Here is a 19,933-nt window from a genome sequence, read left to right on the forward strand (position 1 = left end):
TAAGAGAAAGGAGAGTGAGAGACTTGACACCCAGAGGCAGGGGAGCACCCATGTGAATACAGGAGCAATGACTGGAGTTACGCAGATATGCCAAGGAATGCCGAGGAGTCAGCAGCATGGAGGCCTGGTTCTCCCTCAGAGATTCCAGAAGGAACAAACCCTACTGATCCTTCACTTCGGATTTCTAGCCTCCAGAATAGCCAGAGAATAAATTTGTTTTAGGCCACCCAGTTCATGGTAATTTGTTGTGGCAGCCCTAGGAAAGCAATATACCACCCTTGGTCTTAACCATGTCCCTAAGCCTTGAGAGGGTAGTCCCAAGTAGTATAAAATTAACTACTGCCTGTCTCAAACCCTTCCTGATTGCTGATATATTTATCTGCCTACTAAGCTTCTCTACTTGTCCCATGAGTACCTGAAATGCAGCATGTCTGGCTCAGAACGCATCCATTTCCTGTAGCCTCAATCTGCTCTTTCTATATTCCATAAACCTTTACAGTTCCCCATCCAGTCACCTGGGAATCATCTAAGCTAAGGTATCTCCTTTACCCCATAGAGATAAAAGGCAGCCAGGCCCCGACAGTTACGCCTCTTCCTCAGCCCTCAAATTTGCTTCTGCATTCCCACAGTCCCTGCTTTCCTTAAAGCCACCTCCTTCTCTCACTTGTGTTGATGCCTTAGCCTTCTAACTGGTTCCCTATTTTTAGGCTTACACTCTTTGAATCCATCTTCTACTCTGCTTCCAGAAAAAGCATTCCAGGATTTTTTTTTTTTTTTAAAAAGGAATTTGGATCAAGTCAAAATCCAAAATCCCCAATTAAAAACCCATCTCTTGGTACCCTCATGCTTAAAGGTACAGTTCATAAAATGATGATAAGTAACAGTCTTTGAAAAATAATTCCAGGTTTAAATAAGTGTAGGAAAATACTATGTTAAACTTAAAAAGCTTTCTTCATTGCATGAATTTTCAAAATCTGGAATATGTTAATGTGCGTTGTGAATCTTCATGAGATAACAGTATGCAGCCTTTCTCAAATACAATGGAACTTTTGAAACTCTTTGATGTTCCCTCAAAAATATCATTCTGGGATAAGCTCCAAATACTTTAACATAGCCTAAAAGTCTCTCGTCATGATATCAACTCTGCTTATCTTTCCCATGTCCCCTCCTGCCAATCTCTCATGAGCCCTGTGTTTAAGCTGCACAGGACTTTCCCTGTTCCAGGGACAGGCCTTCCTCTCCTCATTCTCCAATCGTGTCTCCCAAGATTTTCTCTTTTGCTGAAATGCTTTCTCTGTCTGGTGTGTTTGGGAATTTATTCAAATGTCACCCCTTCTGTGAGGACTTCTCTGACATACCCCAGATATGCTCCTTGGAAAGATTAGTACTTTCCATTTATATGTTCCTTTAAAACCTTGTAAATACTTTTATTGTCACATTGTCTTGCATTTTTCTAAGTTTGCCTTTCACATCAGTCTGTGAACTACTTGAGGGCATTTTTTAATCAATCTTATTCCTTTGGCGCCTGGCAGGTTCTGCTGAAGGAATATATACATATTCTAAGTTGAAAGTATCTGCCTTTATAATTCCAAGTTCATTGATTATCTGTCTTCTTAACAATAGAAGCCTTTACCATATGGCACAGATTTATTAAAATTCATGATTTAACACATGATATTAGGGTAATACAAATTCTTATTGCTACATATTTATTTTATATAGGACTTTTTAGCTGTAAGTAAAAGTAAGGGCATATGTGTTTCAAGTGATTTTCAACAAATATTAAATTTTTTTCTATTTCTGAGGTCACTGATCATCATCAAATTTTTGGCACCCTGATATGTAGCCATTTTTTCAACTGTGAACGCTCACAAGAATTAGACAATACATGTGAAAGCAATCTGTAAACTGTAAAATGCTATGAAAATATTAATTGCCAGATGTCTCTGAATGATATCCCCAACTTCCTGATAATCCAATGGCTTTCTATGAATTACAATATTCTTTTCATTCATTCAATCGTCTACCCACATACAAAATTTTTCTCATTAAAACCTTTGTATAAGCTTTGCTCATTAAAAACATAAGCTAATGAAACTTCAAAATAATATCCACCTTCATGTCATATTTTAAATTAGCAAGTGGTAGAAATAAAGTACCCAATTGATGAACTTGAAAATATTTCCCTTTATTTTATTTAGTCAGTGTGCATCTACTACATTTGCTCAGGTAAAGTTTTAAGTTTCATGTGTTAATGCCTCTGAAGAATGAAGGGTAAAAAGAATATATTCCAATATGTTCCAAGGCCATGCTAGGACAGAGACTATAGGCACCTAAAGCCTCAGTCCAACACTGTCATCTGCTTATCCCCTAGACTTAGAAAAATGTATGGCATAGAGAAAGTACTTAATTCTCATTTGTTGGATGGACGAGTGAAAGGATAAATGACTGAGAAGAGCTTCTAATGCACAGAGGTTACCAAAAGACAATAACTAAAAACAAAGGACGCCAACCCATACTCTATGGTTGTAATGCCCCAACCTCCATTGGTTGTGAGTCTGGACAAATTACTAGATCTTCATGTACATTTGTTTCCTTAAAATTAAAACAGAAGTAATAAACATAGAATCATAGAATTGTCTACACTGTGACAGGAAATTCCTTCAAAACCCTAGGTAAAGGCCTCTTTAGATTTGTGTTCCTTAACTGCAAAATAAGTTTTGACTAGATTGTATGGATATCTACTCTATCTGTTAAGGGTCTCTAATTCTAGAACAGCTGCAGTGAGAAAACAGATGAAAAAAATGCTTGGAAAAAAATGAAAAGTGTTACACATATGTATAATATAGGTGGAAAAGGCCAATAAGGGAAAAATAACATCTGGTTAAAAGATTCTAAAATTATCCATCATTCTTCTGAACTATTATGCCTTTTAAGGACTCCCTTTCTTTGGAGCTCCTATCATTTGTGTACCATATCAAAAGGATTCTTATGAAATACACTGTAATATTGGTCACCAACCTCAAAAAAGTGACTTTCTATATTTGTAGCTAATAGATATATAGCAAAGAGCCCCATGTCATTAATGATAACTTATCTTTTGGTCCACAGTTTTCCATGGTTTATAAATGGCACAACACATTAATTCTTCTTTCAGGGGTGACCTTTACAACACCATTAATCCTCACAGCTTTTATCCAACCACATTATTACTCATTAAAGTTTTAGCTTTGAACATCTGCATTTGTTGAAAAGAGAAAAGTAAATTGTAGTGGCCTCAGATCCTTGGAAAATATGAGGGATGTGTATGTGGTGAAGGGACTTTTCAGGAAAAAAAAGATGTTTTAGTATAGAAATAGTCATTACAAATGTCATTAAATATGTTCTTGCCTTTCTAAAATACTGTCATACTTAATCCTTGGGAAGCCAAAGTAAAAATAGTCATATATGATAAAAACGTAAATACATTACTCTATTAGTTAAATATTCTAGTTCAGCTCATATACCAACATCGTGATATTCCTGAGCCTTCATATGTATTATGGAAGTGAATCTTCCTTGCCAAATAAAATGCTTTTTCCTTTACAAACTTAGTTCTTAAAAACAAATCTAATCTTGGTGCTTATTTAGGATGTTGAGCAGGGTAACAGATATAGACCATAATGATGAAAAAGCACATGTGTATCCCAAAACTTTTTCAAGCTTCCCAAAACTTCAGTTTTCCTTGTTTCTCTTCTCACTGCTACCTCATTGCCCCAGAGAAAATTCCTCTTAGCAAATAATCTGGAATTCTACTTTGTAGAGATTAAAGGATTTGAAACATACTCCTTCAGCTTTCATTCTGTCCATCCCAAAATTTCTCTGAAACTTTACTATTTTTCTCTTCATTTCTTTCAGTCTCAGAAAAAAGAAGGGGCTTTTCTCCCTCCAAGGCTAATCCTTTCTCATCATGTCCTTGCTATGTTGTCACCCTTGTACTCATCTCTCCAACTCTTCTTCCTCTTCCCCCTTGAAGAGGAATATATATATATATATATATATATATATATATATTCCTATTCTAAAACCTGTCTCTACTCAGTCTTCTCAAACTATAATCACTTCTCAACACCAAGCTTACAAAAAGATTAGTCTATATCATCAACTGCACTTTCTTTCCTCATATCCTTCAAATCTTTGTAGTTGGAAATTTGTTCAAACCATTCTACTAAAACTTATCTGTCAGAATTTACCTATCTGTGAACCCCAGCTAAATCCTAAGGCTTTTCTTTTTCATGGTTTTTAACTTTCCTGCAGAATGTGTCACCAGTAAATGATCCCTTGTTTTTGAAACTCTTAGTTTTCCTAGGCTAGCATGACCCTGCTCCATCTTCATTCTTATTCTAACACACTCGCTTGCTCTTCATTTCATTCTTATTCTAAAACACTCAGTTTTCCACCTAAAAAAGGGTGGTGGTTCTAAAATATATCCAAAGATACTTTGACACTCTTTCCTTCAAGAGTTAGAGATAATTCCCCTTACCTTGAGTTAGGCTGGACTTAGTGATCTTCTTATAAGGTACAGAATAAAACAGAACTGACTGTGGGTGTCCACGAACAGGTCATAAAAGGCATTATTATCTTTCTGCTCTCTTCCTTGGATCACGCACTCTGAGGAAGGTTACAGCCACATGCCAAAGAACTGAGGCCTCCAGCTAACAGCCATGAAAGTGAGTCATCTTGGAAATGGATCATCCATCCCCAGTAAAATCTAGAGATGACTGCACTTCTGGCCAACATCTTGATTGCAATCATATGAGAGATCCTAAGCCAAAACTACCCAGCTAAGCTGACTGAGATAATAAATGTTGGCTATTTTAAGCTGCTAAGTTTTAGGTTAATTTATTATAAAGCAACAGATAACTAATACAATAGGTAGTACCTACATGATTCTTCAGCCCATTTCTCTTCTTACTAGATACACTCTTTTTTGGTGAACCTATTTGTTCTCCTTACTTCAACTACATCATCAAGGAATAATTTCCATATCTAAAATGCTAGCACCCCTCTTACATATCAGACTTGCATTTACAGTTTTCTCCTAAACATCTCTACCTAAATGGTTCCTTGTATTTCAAACTCAACACATATTAAATTTTTGTATTTATATCTTTCCCCAAATCTGCTTCCAGTCTGGTCTCCATTTTCATAGTTAAGGGAGGCACAATCCCTCTTATTTTATAAACTCAAAATCCTAGGCTCCTCTGTCTACAACTGGACCCCTAGCAGATACATTCTATTGTGGACACATTGTGTCAATTCTTCTTTAATAATATCTTTTCAATCTATTTCCTCCTTTAATTTACCACTGCTTATTTCTGTCTCATGTAACTTACTCTTGCCCTACACTAAAACAACGGTTTCTTCAATTCCAATCTTTCTTCTGCCAACACTCTTCTTAAAGTTCTGATCACATTGTTGCCTGGGGAAAAAGTCAAAATTCCTTAGGATAGCATTCAATCAGATTCCATCTGACCCTTTCAGTTTTAGCTTTAATCACTTTCCACTACATATTCATTCTAGAATCTAGAAAAATCAGTGTATTTCTCAAAAAGATGCTGTTTTACTTTGTGTTTTTCCTTACTGCCTAGATTGCTTAGAAATGTATCTCTTCTTCAAGGCTCAGTTTGAATTAGGCTATTTCCAACTTAGTCTTCCTTGATCCTTCCCAAACAGAATCCAACACTCTACTCTTTATGACTATAGGACTGTTATCTGTGCTCTGAGACAGCACTTACTACAGCTGACTTGTATTAGAGGATGGTTGATTTCCTCAACTAAACCATGAACTCCTTGGGCTGACCTATGCTAGTCTCCTGGAAATTGTATGCAAATAATAAACATATCAATAAATGGGGGTTGAAATAAGCATCTAATAAGTATACTAAAATAAAAATCATTGAATTTTTCAAAGTCAGCTTATAGAAATACCTTCTACAATTTACTGAATTTACAGTTATGGAGAATTGAAGCTATCCACTCTTTTATAATACTTTGGTGTCTTCAAGTAATTCTCAAGCAGAATGGAACTGAACAGACTTCACATCCTGACGGTTGACTGCTGATCCAGGCAAAATGCATTTCATCATTATGTGTACTTTGTACACATCACAAAAAAAAGGGAAATAAATTTCAGTGCTGGAAAAGACAAGTCACCTACCAAGAACATTCTAGAACCACTGCTCCCTGTCATTAGTCATTTAGGCTTCTTTTTCATAAACTTAAGTACATAAATATATAAACATATACCAATACAATTAGATTTTCAGGTGGACATTATAACTTTGACTTCAGTGAGAAATTTCATTGGCATGTTTAAAGCAGACCTATGTGGTTCTACAGATTGAAACTCTCCTATAGAACTCAAGCCACGCACAGGGTATATGTGATGTGCCATTTAAAGATGATTTCATTCAATAGCCATAAACAGAAAATTAGCCATAAACAGAAAAGAACAAAAGAAACAGAACTTACCTATTGTGCTAACTCTGGCTGAAGGACTAGCTAACGCTGCTGGGACAGAGGCTTTGAGGGGGCCTGCCCCACTGTTTATTCTCAGAGCTGGCATATGGGGAGAGGTGGGTGATGTGGGTGATTTGCCATCAGAGGTCTTGGGTTTAGCTGATAGGTTCAGTGGCTGTGCCACTTCATCCTGCAATGATCATCAGAACATGAGCTGTGATAAGGAAAGGCTGATCAAAAATGTCTAGAAAACACAGGTACACAGCCTATCATTTCCCATCAAATTACTCTACCAATCAGTGATCTTAACATCCAATCTGAACAGCATAGTGTTTGGTTACCTGTCAACATAATGTCACTTTCAACCACACATTACGAAATGCCTTTTGTATGAGAGAAAGCACACGTGCACTCAGCTATCCACAGAAAGCACGTAATTGATGTAACCTGTAAGAAATAGTCTTAAAAAGCTATTCTTGGTACTATTCATTTTTATTGAGACATTACATAGTAAATATAAAATTATGAGGTAGGTAGGTTTTTTTTTAACCTCCAAAGAACTGGGGCTGAATCTGAAGCATCTTTGTGCCCTTGTGCTAAGGCAGGAGCACCCATGATGGACTTACATGGCTGTGTACCTCTGATCAGAACGGCTCTCCAAATTAAACACACACACAAAAGAAAATTTTCTAACTCTCTTCGAAAATAATCCTTTCACCTACGACTCACAGAAACACTTTTTGATTTGATCTAAAAATGAAAATAAACATAATTAACATTGTCCCAATATGTATTACTTATTTATATGTGACACTCCATTCTAAACACTTAACAAACATCATGTCTTTTAAATTAGATTTGTTTTCCAGATTTTCCTCATAGTATACTACATGTGGCATGAAGATTTGTATGAGATCAGTTTAGCATGGTTGATGATTTCCAACTGTTTTATACTTAAACAGGTCAAACCATAGTTTATACTCAATTTTATACATTTCTATAAAAGCCCTTAGATCATTTCATACAGAAATTTATGGATACGATATCATTAAGAGTTCTACTACATCATATAATATAAGAAAAAGATAATATTAACATTACGTTACTTCTCTTTCATCGAAAATGGAGAAAATTATCTCATTCCTTTTCTATGCTCTAAAATTGGAATATTGCACCACTAGTTTGCACATTGTGGTTTACCTTATACCCAACTTTACATAGATATTGCTGTAGAATAAAAATTTAGTTTTTACTTAGCTACTATTTCATGAGTTAAGAATATAAAAGATCTGTGAATAGCAGGATAACTTGTTGAAAGTAGAACAATTTTTAATCAAATGGTGTAATTAGGTGACATGAATGGATCTGTTAATTAATGCAAACAAAAATTGTATGTACGGTTTTACCAAAAAAACACTGAAATAAATCACTTTACAAAATGGTTAAATGGCATATGACATCTGTTTCAAGTTTACATTTTTAAGTGGTTTAATATTATCGGATTATTATTCAATTCTATGGTTAAGTGCACTTAGGAAACCCATAAACAGACTAGGAAAAAATACTCTTGTAAAATTTATTTTTATTTTTTTTTGTTGGTTTGTTTCAGAGAAAAGAACAGTTATTTGAAAATCCATGAGATAATTCAAATTGGCAATCTTCTATCCTGTAAGATACATAATAAGTTAATGGACATTATACCAAATTTATATTGATTTATAGAATCTTGATGGGAAGTAAAATAAGATAATCCATGATTGACTCAATTAATTTGGAGAAGTTTAATTTAGCATTTTATAAACTATATAGGCAAAATTATTCTTAGATTGTTCAATCTGAAACACTTAGTTGAGCTGTTCAGCCATAATCCATATACTATGTTATTAAGTATGAAATGTCCAATTTCCTGAAGTACTAAGTTTGACAGTTGATATCTCAGACATTTCACTTTGACACTTTGTGTTTTGTATTTACTGTGAAGGTACATCCTCTCAGTCTTTCAAACACACAGTTTGGCTTGTGACTATCTTTCAAAAAAATTTTCAGAGCAATTTTTGTAAAACCATGGATAAGTAAAAAATTCATGTTATTTTTGAATGTGAGTTCTGTCGTAGAACCAATGCAGCCCAGACAGCTCAAAACTTTGGATGGATGTGACTAATCACAGCACAATATGTCAATGGTTAGAGAAGTTCCGTTCTGGTGATTTTAATCCTGAAAATGAGCCACATGGGCAACCTGAGACCAAGGTGGATAACGATGAGCTGAAAGCTGTAGTGGAAGCGAATCCATTTCAAGCTACATGTGAATTATCAGCAAGGTTTGACATTACTATTCCAACAATATTGGACCATTTGAAACAAATCGGCAAGGTAAAGGAGCTGGATAGATGGGTTCCGTGTGAATTAAAAGCATCAGAAGAGAAATTGTCTCAAAGCTTGTCTTTCTTTGCTATCACGACATAAAGGTGAACTATTTCTAAACCATATTGTTATGTGTGATGAAAAATGGATTCTTTTTGACAATCACAAGCATTCGGCACAATGGCTGGATCTTTAAAGATGAAGTGCTGAAACACAGTCCAACACTGAATATTCATTAAAAAAAGCTAATGGTGTCTGTTTGGTGGCCCAGTGCAGGTGTTATCCACTACAGCTTCATGAAACCTGGTCACTTGATTACAGTGGATGTCTACTGCAACCAGCTGGATGAAATGATGAGGATGCTTGTGATTAAGCAGTCGAGTGAGAGATCAATAGAGACAGGCTAATCCTCCTGCAAGACAATGTTCAACCACATGTGGCACAAACAACGTTGCTCAAACTACAGCAGCTGGACTTGGAAACTCTCTGTCATCCACCATATTCACCAGACCTTGCACCAACTGACTACCACTTTTTCCAGGCTTTTGACTACTTTTTGCAAGGAAAAATATTCAATTCTCAACAAGCTGTGGAAAATGCCTTTTTGGGATTTCATTGCCACTCACTCTTCAGGCTTCTTTGCTGCTGGCATAAACAAGCTACCATTAAGGTGGCAAAACTGTGTCGATAGTTAAGGCATATACTTTGATTAATTGTACTGCTTCTTGTTTGAGATATAATCGTCTACACTTTTGATTCGAAATCGGATGTTTCATATTTAATGACCTCATATATTATGTTATGGTTGGCAGAAAACCAGAAGTGCTGTGTCCTTTCAGTCTACTCAAGTATGGATGGATAGTTCTCAAAATGTGGCCCAGGGACTAGCACCATCAGCACTAGCTGGGAACCTGCTAGAAAGGCAAATACTCTGTCATAGAAACTTTGGGGGTGGGGCCCAGAAATCTGTGTTTTAACAAGCATTCCAGGTAATTCTGATGCATACTGAAGTTTAAAAGCCAGTGGCTTTATATAAAAGGAGACTATTAAGTTTTATTAGACTTCAAAGTCATCTAAAAAGCTTTTGCAATATAAGGAGGTAACATTAAAAAGTACGTAATATGTCAGTCTCTAAAATATGATTGGGACATATATGCTAATAATAATAAATGGAAACATGCATATGCATAGTAAACTAAATGCTACTGAGATTCGGTGGCACAATGAAGACTGGAATCCAGATCTTCTCCCTGTCAACTGAGCCTAAATATCCTGACTGTGAGATAGGGGCTTTACTGACTATTTACTGTGCAGCTATAAATATTCCAGGCAGTGTTTCCAAGTGTTGTACCTGTTCACTACCTTCTGTGTGACACTACTGGCTTCTCTCATGACAACCCAAGAACTTTCTTTTGACAGCATCACAACTCTTACAAAAGTTTTGGGGCTGCTTGGAGAAATTAAAAGTAGCTGTTTCACTTGACTATGCAGAAAGAAAAAAAAAAATACAGAGGAAAAAGTGTATTCCCAGCGTTTGGAACGGGGGAGATTTATGAGCACAGAGGAAATAGAGTGTGAATGTGTATGGGGGCGGGAGGGATGATGGTGTTGATGAAGATGATGCGGATGTGGGTGCTGATGGGGTGAAATGTCGTATGTCTTAGCTTTAAGCACTAGGAACTATTACATGCACATGCTAAAAGATGATTATTCAAAGCATTTATTAAAGCAAGAGACCCACTGGAACTCTTAATATTCTCCTCCATTCAAGGCAGCACAGATATCTGAAAGACAAAAAGTGCAAGGCCCCAAGGACATAATAGAGGTTGACAGTTCCAAAGTTGATATAAATGTCATTCAAAATTGCCCTTTCCTTCTTTTCTATTGTGTGCCCAGGCTAATTGTATATTAATAAGAACTCAAATGCTTGATCCTTGTACTGGTAACTATATAAATAATTTTGACCCATCATATGATATTATTTCTCAATTTGGCTCTTTTAATAATTTATTACTGAGCTACCATACCAAATGCCTAGTATTCATGAAGAATACATTACAGTAGTTTCCCATTTTCTATTAATTATTTTTCATTTGACTAGATGAAAATTTAAAAACCTTAACTATAAAATAGATGTAGAGTATTTATTTATGGCATGCATTCTTATAATTATGAATATGAACAATAAATGCTGAAGGTAAGACTTTTTCTCTTTGTTTTTACTTATAATATGTATTTAGGAGAAATTTGAAAGCTTAGCATGATTATCCCCCATTATTACAAATAAAAATACATTTTAAAATTGTAAATAATTTACAAATGAAAAAGTAATTTTCAAGATTAAGAAAGCACTGGAAAATAAGCCATTTCTATCAAATACACGATTAAGCAGCGAACAAAGCATTTTCCTTTTAATTACTTGCCCAATTTTAAACAAGGTTGCCAACTGAAACTTCTGAAAATAGCATATTTCAAAATTGTTTCATTTATACACAAAGTGATAGTTAAGAAGAATTTGTGTATCTGTTGAGTAGCTCGAAATTTGTATATGATAAATATAAACTAAGTATTTAAGCTTAAGTAAACATGTAAATTAAGGTAAACAAGTTTTAACTAGTAGAAGGCTATGATATAGATATATAGGGAGTTCATTATAAATATTCCAAATAGTTTATTTAATCTTTAGGACTATGAAGTAATTAACAATCTCATGGAGGAAAGTAAGGGTCAGAAAATTCTAATGAAACCCCGGTTTTTAGACTGAACTTACAATATTCTTAATTTATATGACAGATTTAATCCTAAATTCCAAAGGCATTGATGGAATGTAATTCCTGAAATTCAGACCTAACCATATAATTCTATCACATAGTAAGCCACATGAAGGTTAATACACACATTTGCTATCTTATATATTAGTTAAAAGGTTAAGGCACAAATTGACTTATTTTGGTAACTTTTTTTTTTTTTGCTTCTTTTTCTCTACACTATACAGCATTGAAATTTCCTTTGGTAATATTAAAGAGTTGTTTGACTAGACCGTTCTTTGAGGAAAATCCCAAGGGTTCATGTACAATATGATGGTATGAGAAAATATTATTTTGTTTATCTACATACAAGTTTTAGGAGCCTATTTATGATTATAACTTCTCCTAGTCAACTACTGGGTAATCTTAGTTGTCTGGAATAGAATGTAAAACATGTAATATACAAACAAACATGTAGTTCAGGCATGTTCCATTAACTCATAGTTACTACGACTTGTTTGAAAGCAAATATCTCACTTAATATCAGCTTGTGGTCAAAGTAGTAGAAACAGTGGAGGTTTCAATTAATTAATCCCAGCCAATGACAATCTCCCACATAGATAAATAAATACATTGGATAAAGAAAAGAATGTGACACAAATATGCAGCCTTAGACACAATGAAGAAACACCAATTGTCATGATGGACTCCAAGGTTATTGCACATAAACTTAACACTGAAAAATAATTATATAAAGTTAAATATATATTTAATTTAGATGGTTTTCTTTTTCTTTTTCTTTTCTTTCTTTCTTTTTTTTTTTTGAGACACTTTTGCTCTGTCGACCCAGGTAGAGTGCAGTGGCATCATCATAGCTCACTGCAACTTCAAACTCCTGGGCTCAAGGGATCCTCCTGTCTCAGCCTCCTGAGTACTTGGAACTACAGGTGTGCACCACGGTGCCCAGCTAATTTTTCTATATTTTTAGTTTAGTTTTCTATATTTTTATTTCTATATTTTAGCCTTGCTCTTGCTCAGGCTGGTCTTGAACTCCTGAGCTCAAGCAATCTTCCCACCTTGGCCTCCCAGAGTGCTAGGATTATAGGCATGAGCCACTGCACTCAGCCTAGGCGTTTTTCAAATAATAAGTTTATTCTAAAAAATCATATTACTCTAACATAATTGAATAATATTCATAATTTTGTAATGTGCAAATACAAATGACTTAGAGAAATCAAACACAATTGAACAAAGAACAAGCATTCTGTGGAATCCTGGAGGGTTATTTCTCTCTCCCTACCCCTTAGCCTTTATAATTCTTTTTTTTTTTTTTTTTTCGAGACAGAGTCTCACTCTGTTGCCCAGGCTGGCGTGAGTGCCGTGGCGTCAGCCTAGCTCACAGCAACCTCAAACTCCTGGGCTCAAGCAATCCTCCTGCCTCAGCCTCCTGAGTAGCTGGGACTACAGGCATGCACCACCATGCCTGGCTAATTTTTTCTATATATATATTTAGCTGTCTATATAATTTCTTTCTATTTTTAGTAGAGATGGGGTCTCGCTCTTGCTCAGGCTGGTCTCGAACTCCTGAGCTCAAACGATCTGCCCACCTTGGCCTCCCAGAGTGCTAGGATTACAGGCGTGAGCCACCGCGCTCGGCCCTTTATAATTCTTTGTCAAGGAATTTTAATAGAGAACAGAAACATAGAGATACCAGTATCCTAAAGAAGCCTATTCATTTCTTCCTGTTTTTATCCTTGTCCTTCACAACATGGAAATATACCCACATGTGGGTTGTTGGACCACATGATGCACTACTGGGGATGTGCAAATGATTATACCCTTCAGAATAAAAATTTCATCTTTATTTAGATCTTTATTCACTCTCATTATCTATTTGATGATCTGGTTCAAATATTCCACTTCCTTAAATATTTACCTAAATTAATTACTGAAAGTCAAACATTTATTTGACAGCTAACAAATTTATACTGCTCTAATGGCAATAGAAAAAAACATATACATTTATTTAATCATCCATCCATTCATTCATTATTTATTGAATGGTATTTCAACTATTTATTAATGGCTATCATATGCCCAGCATCAGAAAAATGCAACTAACTGACGTCTAGGCACATGGCTTTGAGGCTTTGGTTTTTTGTGGTCAGTAGTAGAGTGGATTAAGGAAGTGCATTTACTTTTTATTTAAACCCTAGGTACAAATCTATGTGGAACAGTGCTTTTTTGAACTGAGTTCTTTGAGGACAGTTTGTCTATACATTTAATATGTTTCATTTGTAAAAACACTTGGATTCTTTAATAGCCATACAATGATTGAGTAAAAAATATAAATATATATAATTTCAGGCTTCTTCCGCTGCATGGTTTGAAAATTGTGATTGTCCCCATATTTATCAGAAATACTCATGTGAAGTAAGTAGCAATAATAACATATGGGGAAGAGTAAAGGCATTCATGAAACATGTTGCAAAATTAGTCATGCTGCTGCTATTATCCTCTCTGATGAAATAATCGTATTACATTAAACAGGGAAGTTATATGAAAGCCTGGATTCCATAATGAGGGCTACTGCTGCATTTCTCTTCCCTAGTTCATGCTCACATCCATCCTTTCTCTTTCTTTTTTACCCCTATTGTTCAATGTGGGAGCCTTCTTTCACTTTTCCTCCCCAAATAAGGCATTTCTTTTCTACACTTCTGTAGAGGTTTACTAGTGGAAACAAAACAAACAGAAATATCATGAGGATCTCCAAAAAGATTGCTGAGCTTTCCTTCATGAAGAACTTAGAGGAGAAAAGATTTGCATTTATGTGCAAGAGTCAATCAAAGTAATATAAAGATAACTGTAACAATCTTCAAATTATTTTCTTTGCCCTTGAGGAATTAAAAATCCTACTCATGTGGCTGTCCCAACTCCAAACTTAATTAGTAGGTTCCTAAAAATCCAGGCCATCATTTCACATAGCACACAGTCTCTAGAAGCCGCTTTACAGGGACAGATGCTTACTTTTGGACTTACAAATTGCAAAATGCCTTGTTAACCAGGCAGAAAGAGCTCCAGGAATTCTTTGATAGGTATGCTTTTGCTGTGTTAATGCTACCATTAGACTTGATTGCCATTTAAATGCAAGCTTAAGTTATTTAGCTGAGGGTAATATGTTCCTGCTTCTCATTTGGCTTCCTTATTTTGCCATCTTACACTTTTGCTTCATGTATACCTGCTTCTTTTAAAAGTGGATACTGACAGTGTGGTTGGGGGACATTTGCTTCAATGTGGTTATCATACATTTCTTTTATGTTTCAATTGTTGGTCCTTAATTAATTTAAAGGTAATCAAATAGTGTCCATCATTTAATTTGTTGTTTAAAATCTCCTCTGTTCCTTCTCCCTTAATACTTTAATAGAGTATTTTTGTTTTCTGACTTTGTTGAATTAATGCCTTAATACTGCAAATTATACAGACACACATACATATATATATTTGAAAACAAATATAAAGAGTGTGCTTCTGAAATCTCAATTATATTTCACATTTGTTTTTTAATTAGAAAATTGCTTTGAAATGCTTAATCCAAATAATGCCATTCTTTCTGTACACAAAGTCCTGTGATAGCTAGCCTCCCGGATGGCCCTTAATAATCCTTGCCTCCTCATGTTTATGTTCCTGTGTAGTCCCCTCCCATAATGAAGAGTTGATCTAGATAACCAATAAGACATTGCAGAAATGACAGAGTTTGACTCCTGATGCTAGGTCATAAAAGACACTGCAGCTTCTGTCTGCCTCTTTTTTTTTTTTTTTTCCTTTGGAGAAAGAATCTTGCTCTGTAGCCCCGGCTAGCGTGCCATGGCGTCAGCCTAGCTCACAGCAACCTCAAACCTCTGGGCTCAAGTGATCCTCCTGCCTCAGCCTCCTGAGTAGCTGGGACTATAGACGTGCACCACCATGCCCGGTTAATTTTTGTATTTTTAGTAGAGATGGAGTCTCGCTCTTGCTTAGGCTGGTCTCAAACTCCCGAGCTCAAGGGATCCTCCCACCTCGGCCTCCCAGAGTCTTCCTCTTTCATGGGTCACTTGCTCTGGGACAGGGTTTCTCAACCTTGGCACCATGAATATTTGGGGTTGAATAAATTCCTTGTTTTACGTGGCTATCCTGTGTATTGCAGGATGTTTACCCCTGGCCTCTTCCCACCAGAACTAGATGTTTGTGGCACCTTTACTCAAGTAGTACCACCAAAAATATCTCCAGACATTGTCAAATGTTTCCTGGGGGACAAAGTGCCCCTGGTTGAGAACCAATGCTCTTGGGGAAGCCAGCTGCTGTGTCAGGAGGACATTCAAAAAGTCCCAGGGAGAGATCCACATGGCAAGAAATTGAGGCCTCCTGTCAACAACCAGCACTAACCTGTTAGGCACGTGAGTGAGCCATCTTGGGAGTGGGTATTCCAGCACCAGTTAAGCTTTCAAATGACTGCAACCTCTGAGAAACAATTACCTGGATCTACCCAGGTCAACAGCTCCAGATTCCTGCCCATAGAAACTGTGTAAAATAAGTATGTGTTGCCAAAGCCACTGAATTTTGGGGTATTTTGTTAGGCAGTGATGACTAATTCATTCCTTACAGAAGAATTATAGGCAATATATGTTAAATCCTTACATAATTCCAAAGCATTTTTAACCAAGACTTCATTTTGACTCCTGTAAAAATACTTGTTTCTTATTCTTCAACCATCATACATGAATGGAATTCATTAATCTCCCTCAGTTTTATTTGTAATACTTTGCAAAGCCAAATGCCTTTCCTTTTTACGTTTTCCTTCTCTTGTAATATTTCTTCTCCACTTCCTTTAACATCTCTAATTTAGCTTTTGAATTTTTAATTTTAGATTAACTATCTAATGTTTATGATTCATTTCCAAAATGTTCTAAAAACATATGTTATAAATACAGTTTTCATATATTTATGGAGAAAAATGTCATAGGAGCAGACCTTTAGCTCACAATTCCAGATGAAAACTCACTCATAGAATTTCACAGAATAAAATTTTCTACCTATACTTGAAAAGAGGAAGAACAGGAGGAATCCAAGTGTCAACAATAATATTTGATGAGAACAGTTATAACATGAGCCAGTTTGAAACGTATGGTGTTTCAGACTCAACTTTGTTTAACCTCTGGTCCCCAGACAACTTCACATTCCTAATAATAATGGTTATTTTGTCCTATGGTGTTCATTACAGTGGGATGACTGCTATTATCTTTTAAAACGATTAACAGTTCTTCTATCAAGAGGCTAAAAGGAAGCATAGAGCAGTAAGAACTGATGTTAACAGTCACACCAGTACCTCTTATTAACCTCTAAATGTAAATCTCCAAAAGCTTTTAAAAAATGCTTTAGAGAAATTAAAGAGTTGGTGACTCCATGTACAAGAAAATGTAATGTGTTCTTGGCACAACTTGATCAGTTCTTAAATTTATAATTTACAAAGCATTTGTCACTGTTACTTCCCTGTTAGCTCCACTTGAAGATATGTGTAACAAAATTAACCAAGAACTACAAAATTGTCAAATGATGGAATGGAGTCACAAAAAAATAAAACGGGAGCTCACAGAGCAATATAGCTTTACAAAATAAACTCTAAGAAATAAAAATCATGCTGATCAAATGACACTACCGTCTCTATGTTGAAGATGGCATCTGTACTTGTATATAAATATACAAAATGAGCACACAGACATCTCTACCTGAATCTACAAAAGGAATTAATATCAAAAAGACAGCAGAACAATAAACCATCATCAAAGCAAATTAGAGGTATATGTTTGGTCCATTTCAGTCATAGAAAAGAGAGGTTAAAAAAATACCACATACAGGCATAGACAGCTTCTTATTCAGGGAAAAAAACATTGATGAAAACATTAATGAAACTTTGATGATCTTAAAACTAAACAAAATGAAACACTTCGGAAGACTTTCAGAGGACTCTAAAATTCCGTTTCAAAAACTATCTATGGTTCTCTTAGACATTTATTATTTTATTACTATTATTATTTTTTAGGTCCTAGGAAAAATTTGATCTGGTTATAAGCAGATAGACCATTTTTAGGTAGCAGCCCAGGAGAATGGGAGAGAGGGAATAGAAGACATAATCATAAATAAGCCATTTAATAGTAACTACAATTGGTTAAATCAAAGACCTCATTTCTAGTGCTCACATACATGCACGCATGCACAGGTCCTACGGGCACAAATCTCCAGGAGTCTGGTGAGCCCTCTATAACTGGACCACAGTTATGTTAGTTAACTGGTATGCTGGTGCGTATTTGGGAGACTTGAGTGAGGGCCAAATTGTCTAAGGCCCAGAGCCTTGGGGAAGGATGGATGTGAGTGTATGCATAATAGATGTGAAGGTGAATGAGATACAAAGCAAGAAAAGGCTAAAGAAGCCCAAGACAGCATCCTAGTGTCACTAGAACATCCATATTACTATATTTCATTTTATTGTGTTAGCTATTTTCCTGAATTGTTGATGGAAAAATAGTCAGATTTCAAATAGTTTAAGAAAACTTTACTTTTTAAAGGGATCACCACTGATGAGCTGATTACTCTCAGTCTTTATGGTAAAAACTTTGTTGAGAGTAGGTTAATTTTTTTGATCACCCACATACACCTTGAACAGAAAACAATACTACAATACTAAATATTAACTACTAAATGTTAAATGGAGAGTTGAGATTAATCAATACCTAACTCTTGATAAACTCCAAGTTTTTTTCTACCTTTTATTAAAGTATTTTAAAAATTATTTACATTTACTTATAATGCACATGCATACCTAGCAAACATCACTTGACTTGTGAAAAACAAAATAGGAGCATATGCACTACCACAATGTATTCCTCCAACATTTAAATCCCTTTTAATGAATTCTTCTTTCTCACCACTTGAATTTCGTAGTTCAACCCAGGCTTCAGAACTTTGCTCCCTTTTCTTCTTGCTTTTCCCTTAGAGTTGAAGGTTTGACATCTCTGGGACTCACTGCTTTCTACTCAGAGACATCGGCTAACAAAGCCATTGTCAGGAACTCCTTAGCGACAGGCTTTCTATTAATTTAACTTGAAACTTTACTAGGTCAGTACATCCAGACTACAACTCTTTTCACTCCATTCATCACAGACAGAGAAAAAAGGGAAGTCATTGAAGACAAAAGGTAGAAAGTCCAAAGATAAGTAAAAATAAAATTTAAATGCAAAACTCACTTCCCTCACTTGCTTTAACCTAGACTGACTGCCACTCTTCATGTTAAGAGCAGTACAGTATTAGTGATTTTCCTTTCTGAATACAGAATTAGAAGAGTTGTATCATTTATCCTGGTTTCTTTTCCTCTCCCATGTGCTAGGTTCATTCTTTAATTTGCTCCACAAGCATCTTTTAGTACTACTCCCAACAGAGTGATAGGTTATGGGAGAGAAGAAATTTGTACTCCAGTTGGTGAAGCAATAATATAGATACTAAATGATTGAACATTTCTAGGCAATGTAAGTTGCTAGGAAAATTTCAAGAAATATCATTGTGATTCACCTAAAAGGGTATCGAGAAGGAAGTCATTTAAAAAAAGAAAAACTCTTGCATTTCATTTAGTTTAAACTATTTAGACTGAATTCTTTGTCACTGAAATGACTGATTCACTTGTCTAAGACCTGGATTTGGAGTTTGGATATTAGCTGATTAGTTTTCAGAAATTTTCATGAAGTTATAATTTCCTGTGGATCCTCAGACCACTATTCTGTGGATCCTCAGATTACTATTTTTTGAAGAGTCTAAAAACACAAAAAGATATCAAGGGCATGAGTTGTTGGAACATTAAGTCATATAAAATTTGCTATTTGGGATTAGATGATTTTTACAAGACCAAAGACAACTTTCCCTTCCTCACCATATTCATCAAAAGCAATTTTTTTCCAATTGTGATTGACTTCAAGTGTTTTTTTTTTCCTTTCCTAGTCTCTCATAATTAACCTACTAGAGAGTAAATAAAAGAAAAGGCATGGTATACAGCTAATTGAACATAGGAATTATAAAATTTTTACCTGGGAACTTCTCACTATTCCAAAATAAGTGCTGTTTTTGTAATACAATTTTGTCACAGAGAGAACTAGTTTTCAAGGGAGAAATAAATGCTTAAAGCCCAATATACTATATATTACATAAATATTTTAGGGGGTAAGTTAAATATTATAAAATTTATGAAAGTGTGTTTAATGAGTTTCACATTTAGGTTGATTCATAACCTAAATACTTATA

At 35.3% G+C, this 19,933-nt stretch overlaps 1 protein-coding gene across 8 annotated transcripts in view; it reads right to left on the reverse strand.

Annotated features, from left to right (window-relative positions):
- Positions 1-19,933, reverse strand: part of SOX5 (SRY-box transcription factor 5) — a 1,007,084-nt gene that overhangs the window by 36,231 nt on the left and 950,920 nt on the right. For 6 of the 8 annotated variants that reach the window (XM_069489787.1, XM_069489788.1, XM_069489789.1 and 3 more), the window contains one exon: positions 6,514-6,691. The exons of 1 other annotated variant lie outside the window; for it this stretch is intronic. In XM_069489787.1, coding sequence (XP_069345888.1) covers positions 6,514-6,691 — 178 coding nt within the window. Of the gene's footprint in view, positions 1-6,513; positions 6,692-17,852; positions 17,894-19,933 lie in introns of those variants that run through there. One more of the 8 variants, XM_069489791.1, reaches the window with a different exon arrangement.

This window comes from Eulemur rufifrons, chromosome 16 (genome assembly GCF_041146395.1).
Source record: "Eulemur rufifrons isolate Redbay chromosome 16, OSU_ERuf_1, whole genome shotgun sequence".
Classification (NCBI taxonomy): Eukaryota; Metazoa; Chordata; class Mammalia; order Primates; family Lemuridae; genus Eulemur; species Eulemur rufifrons.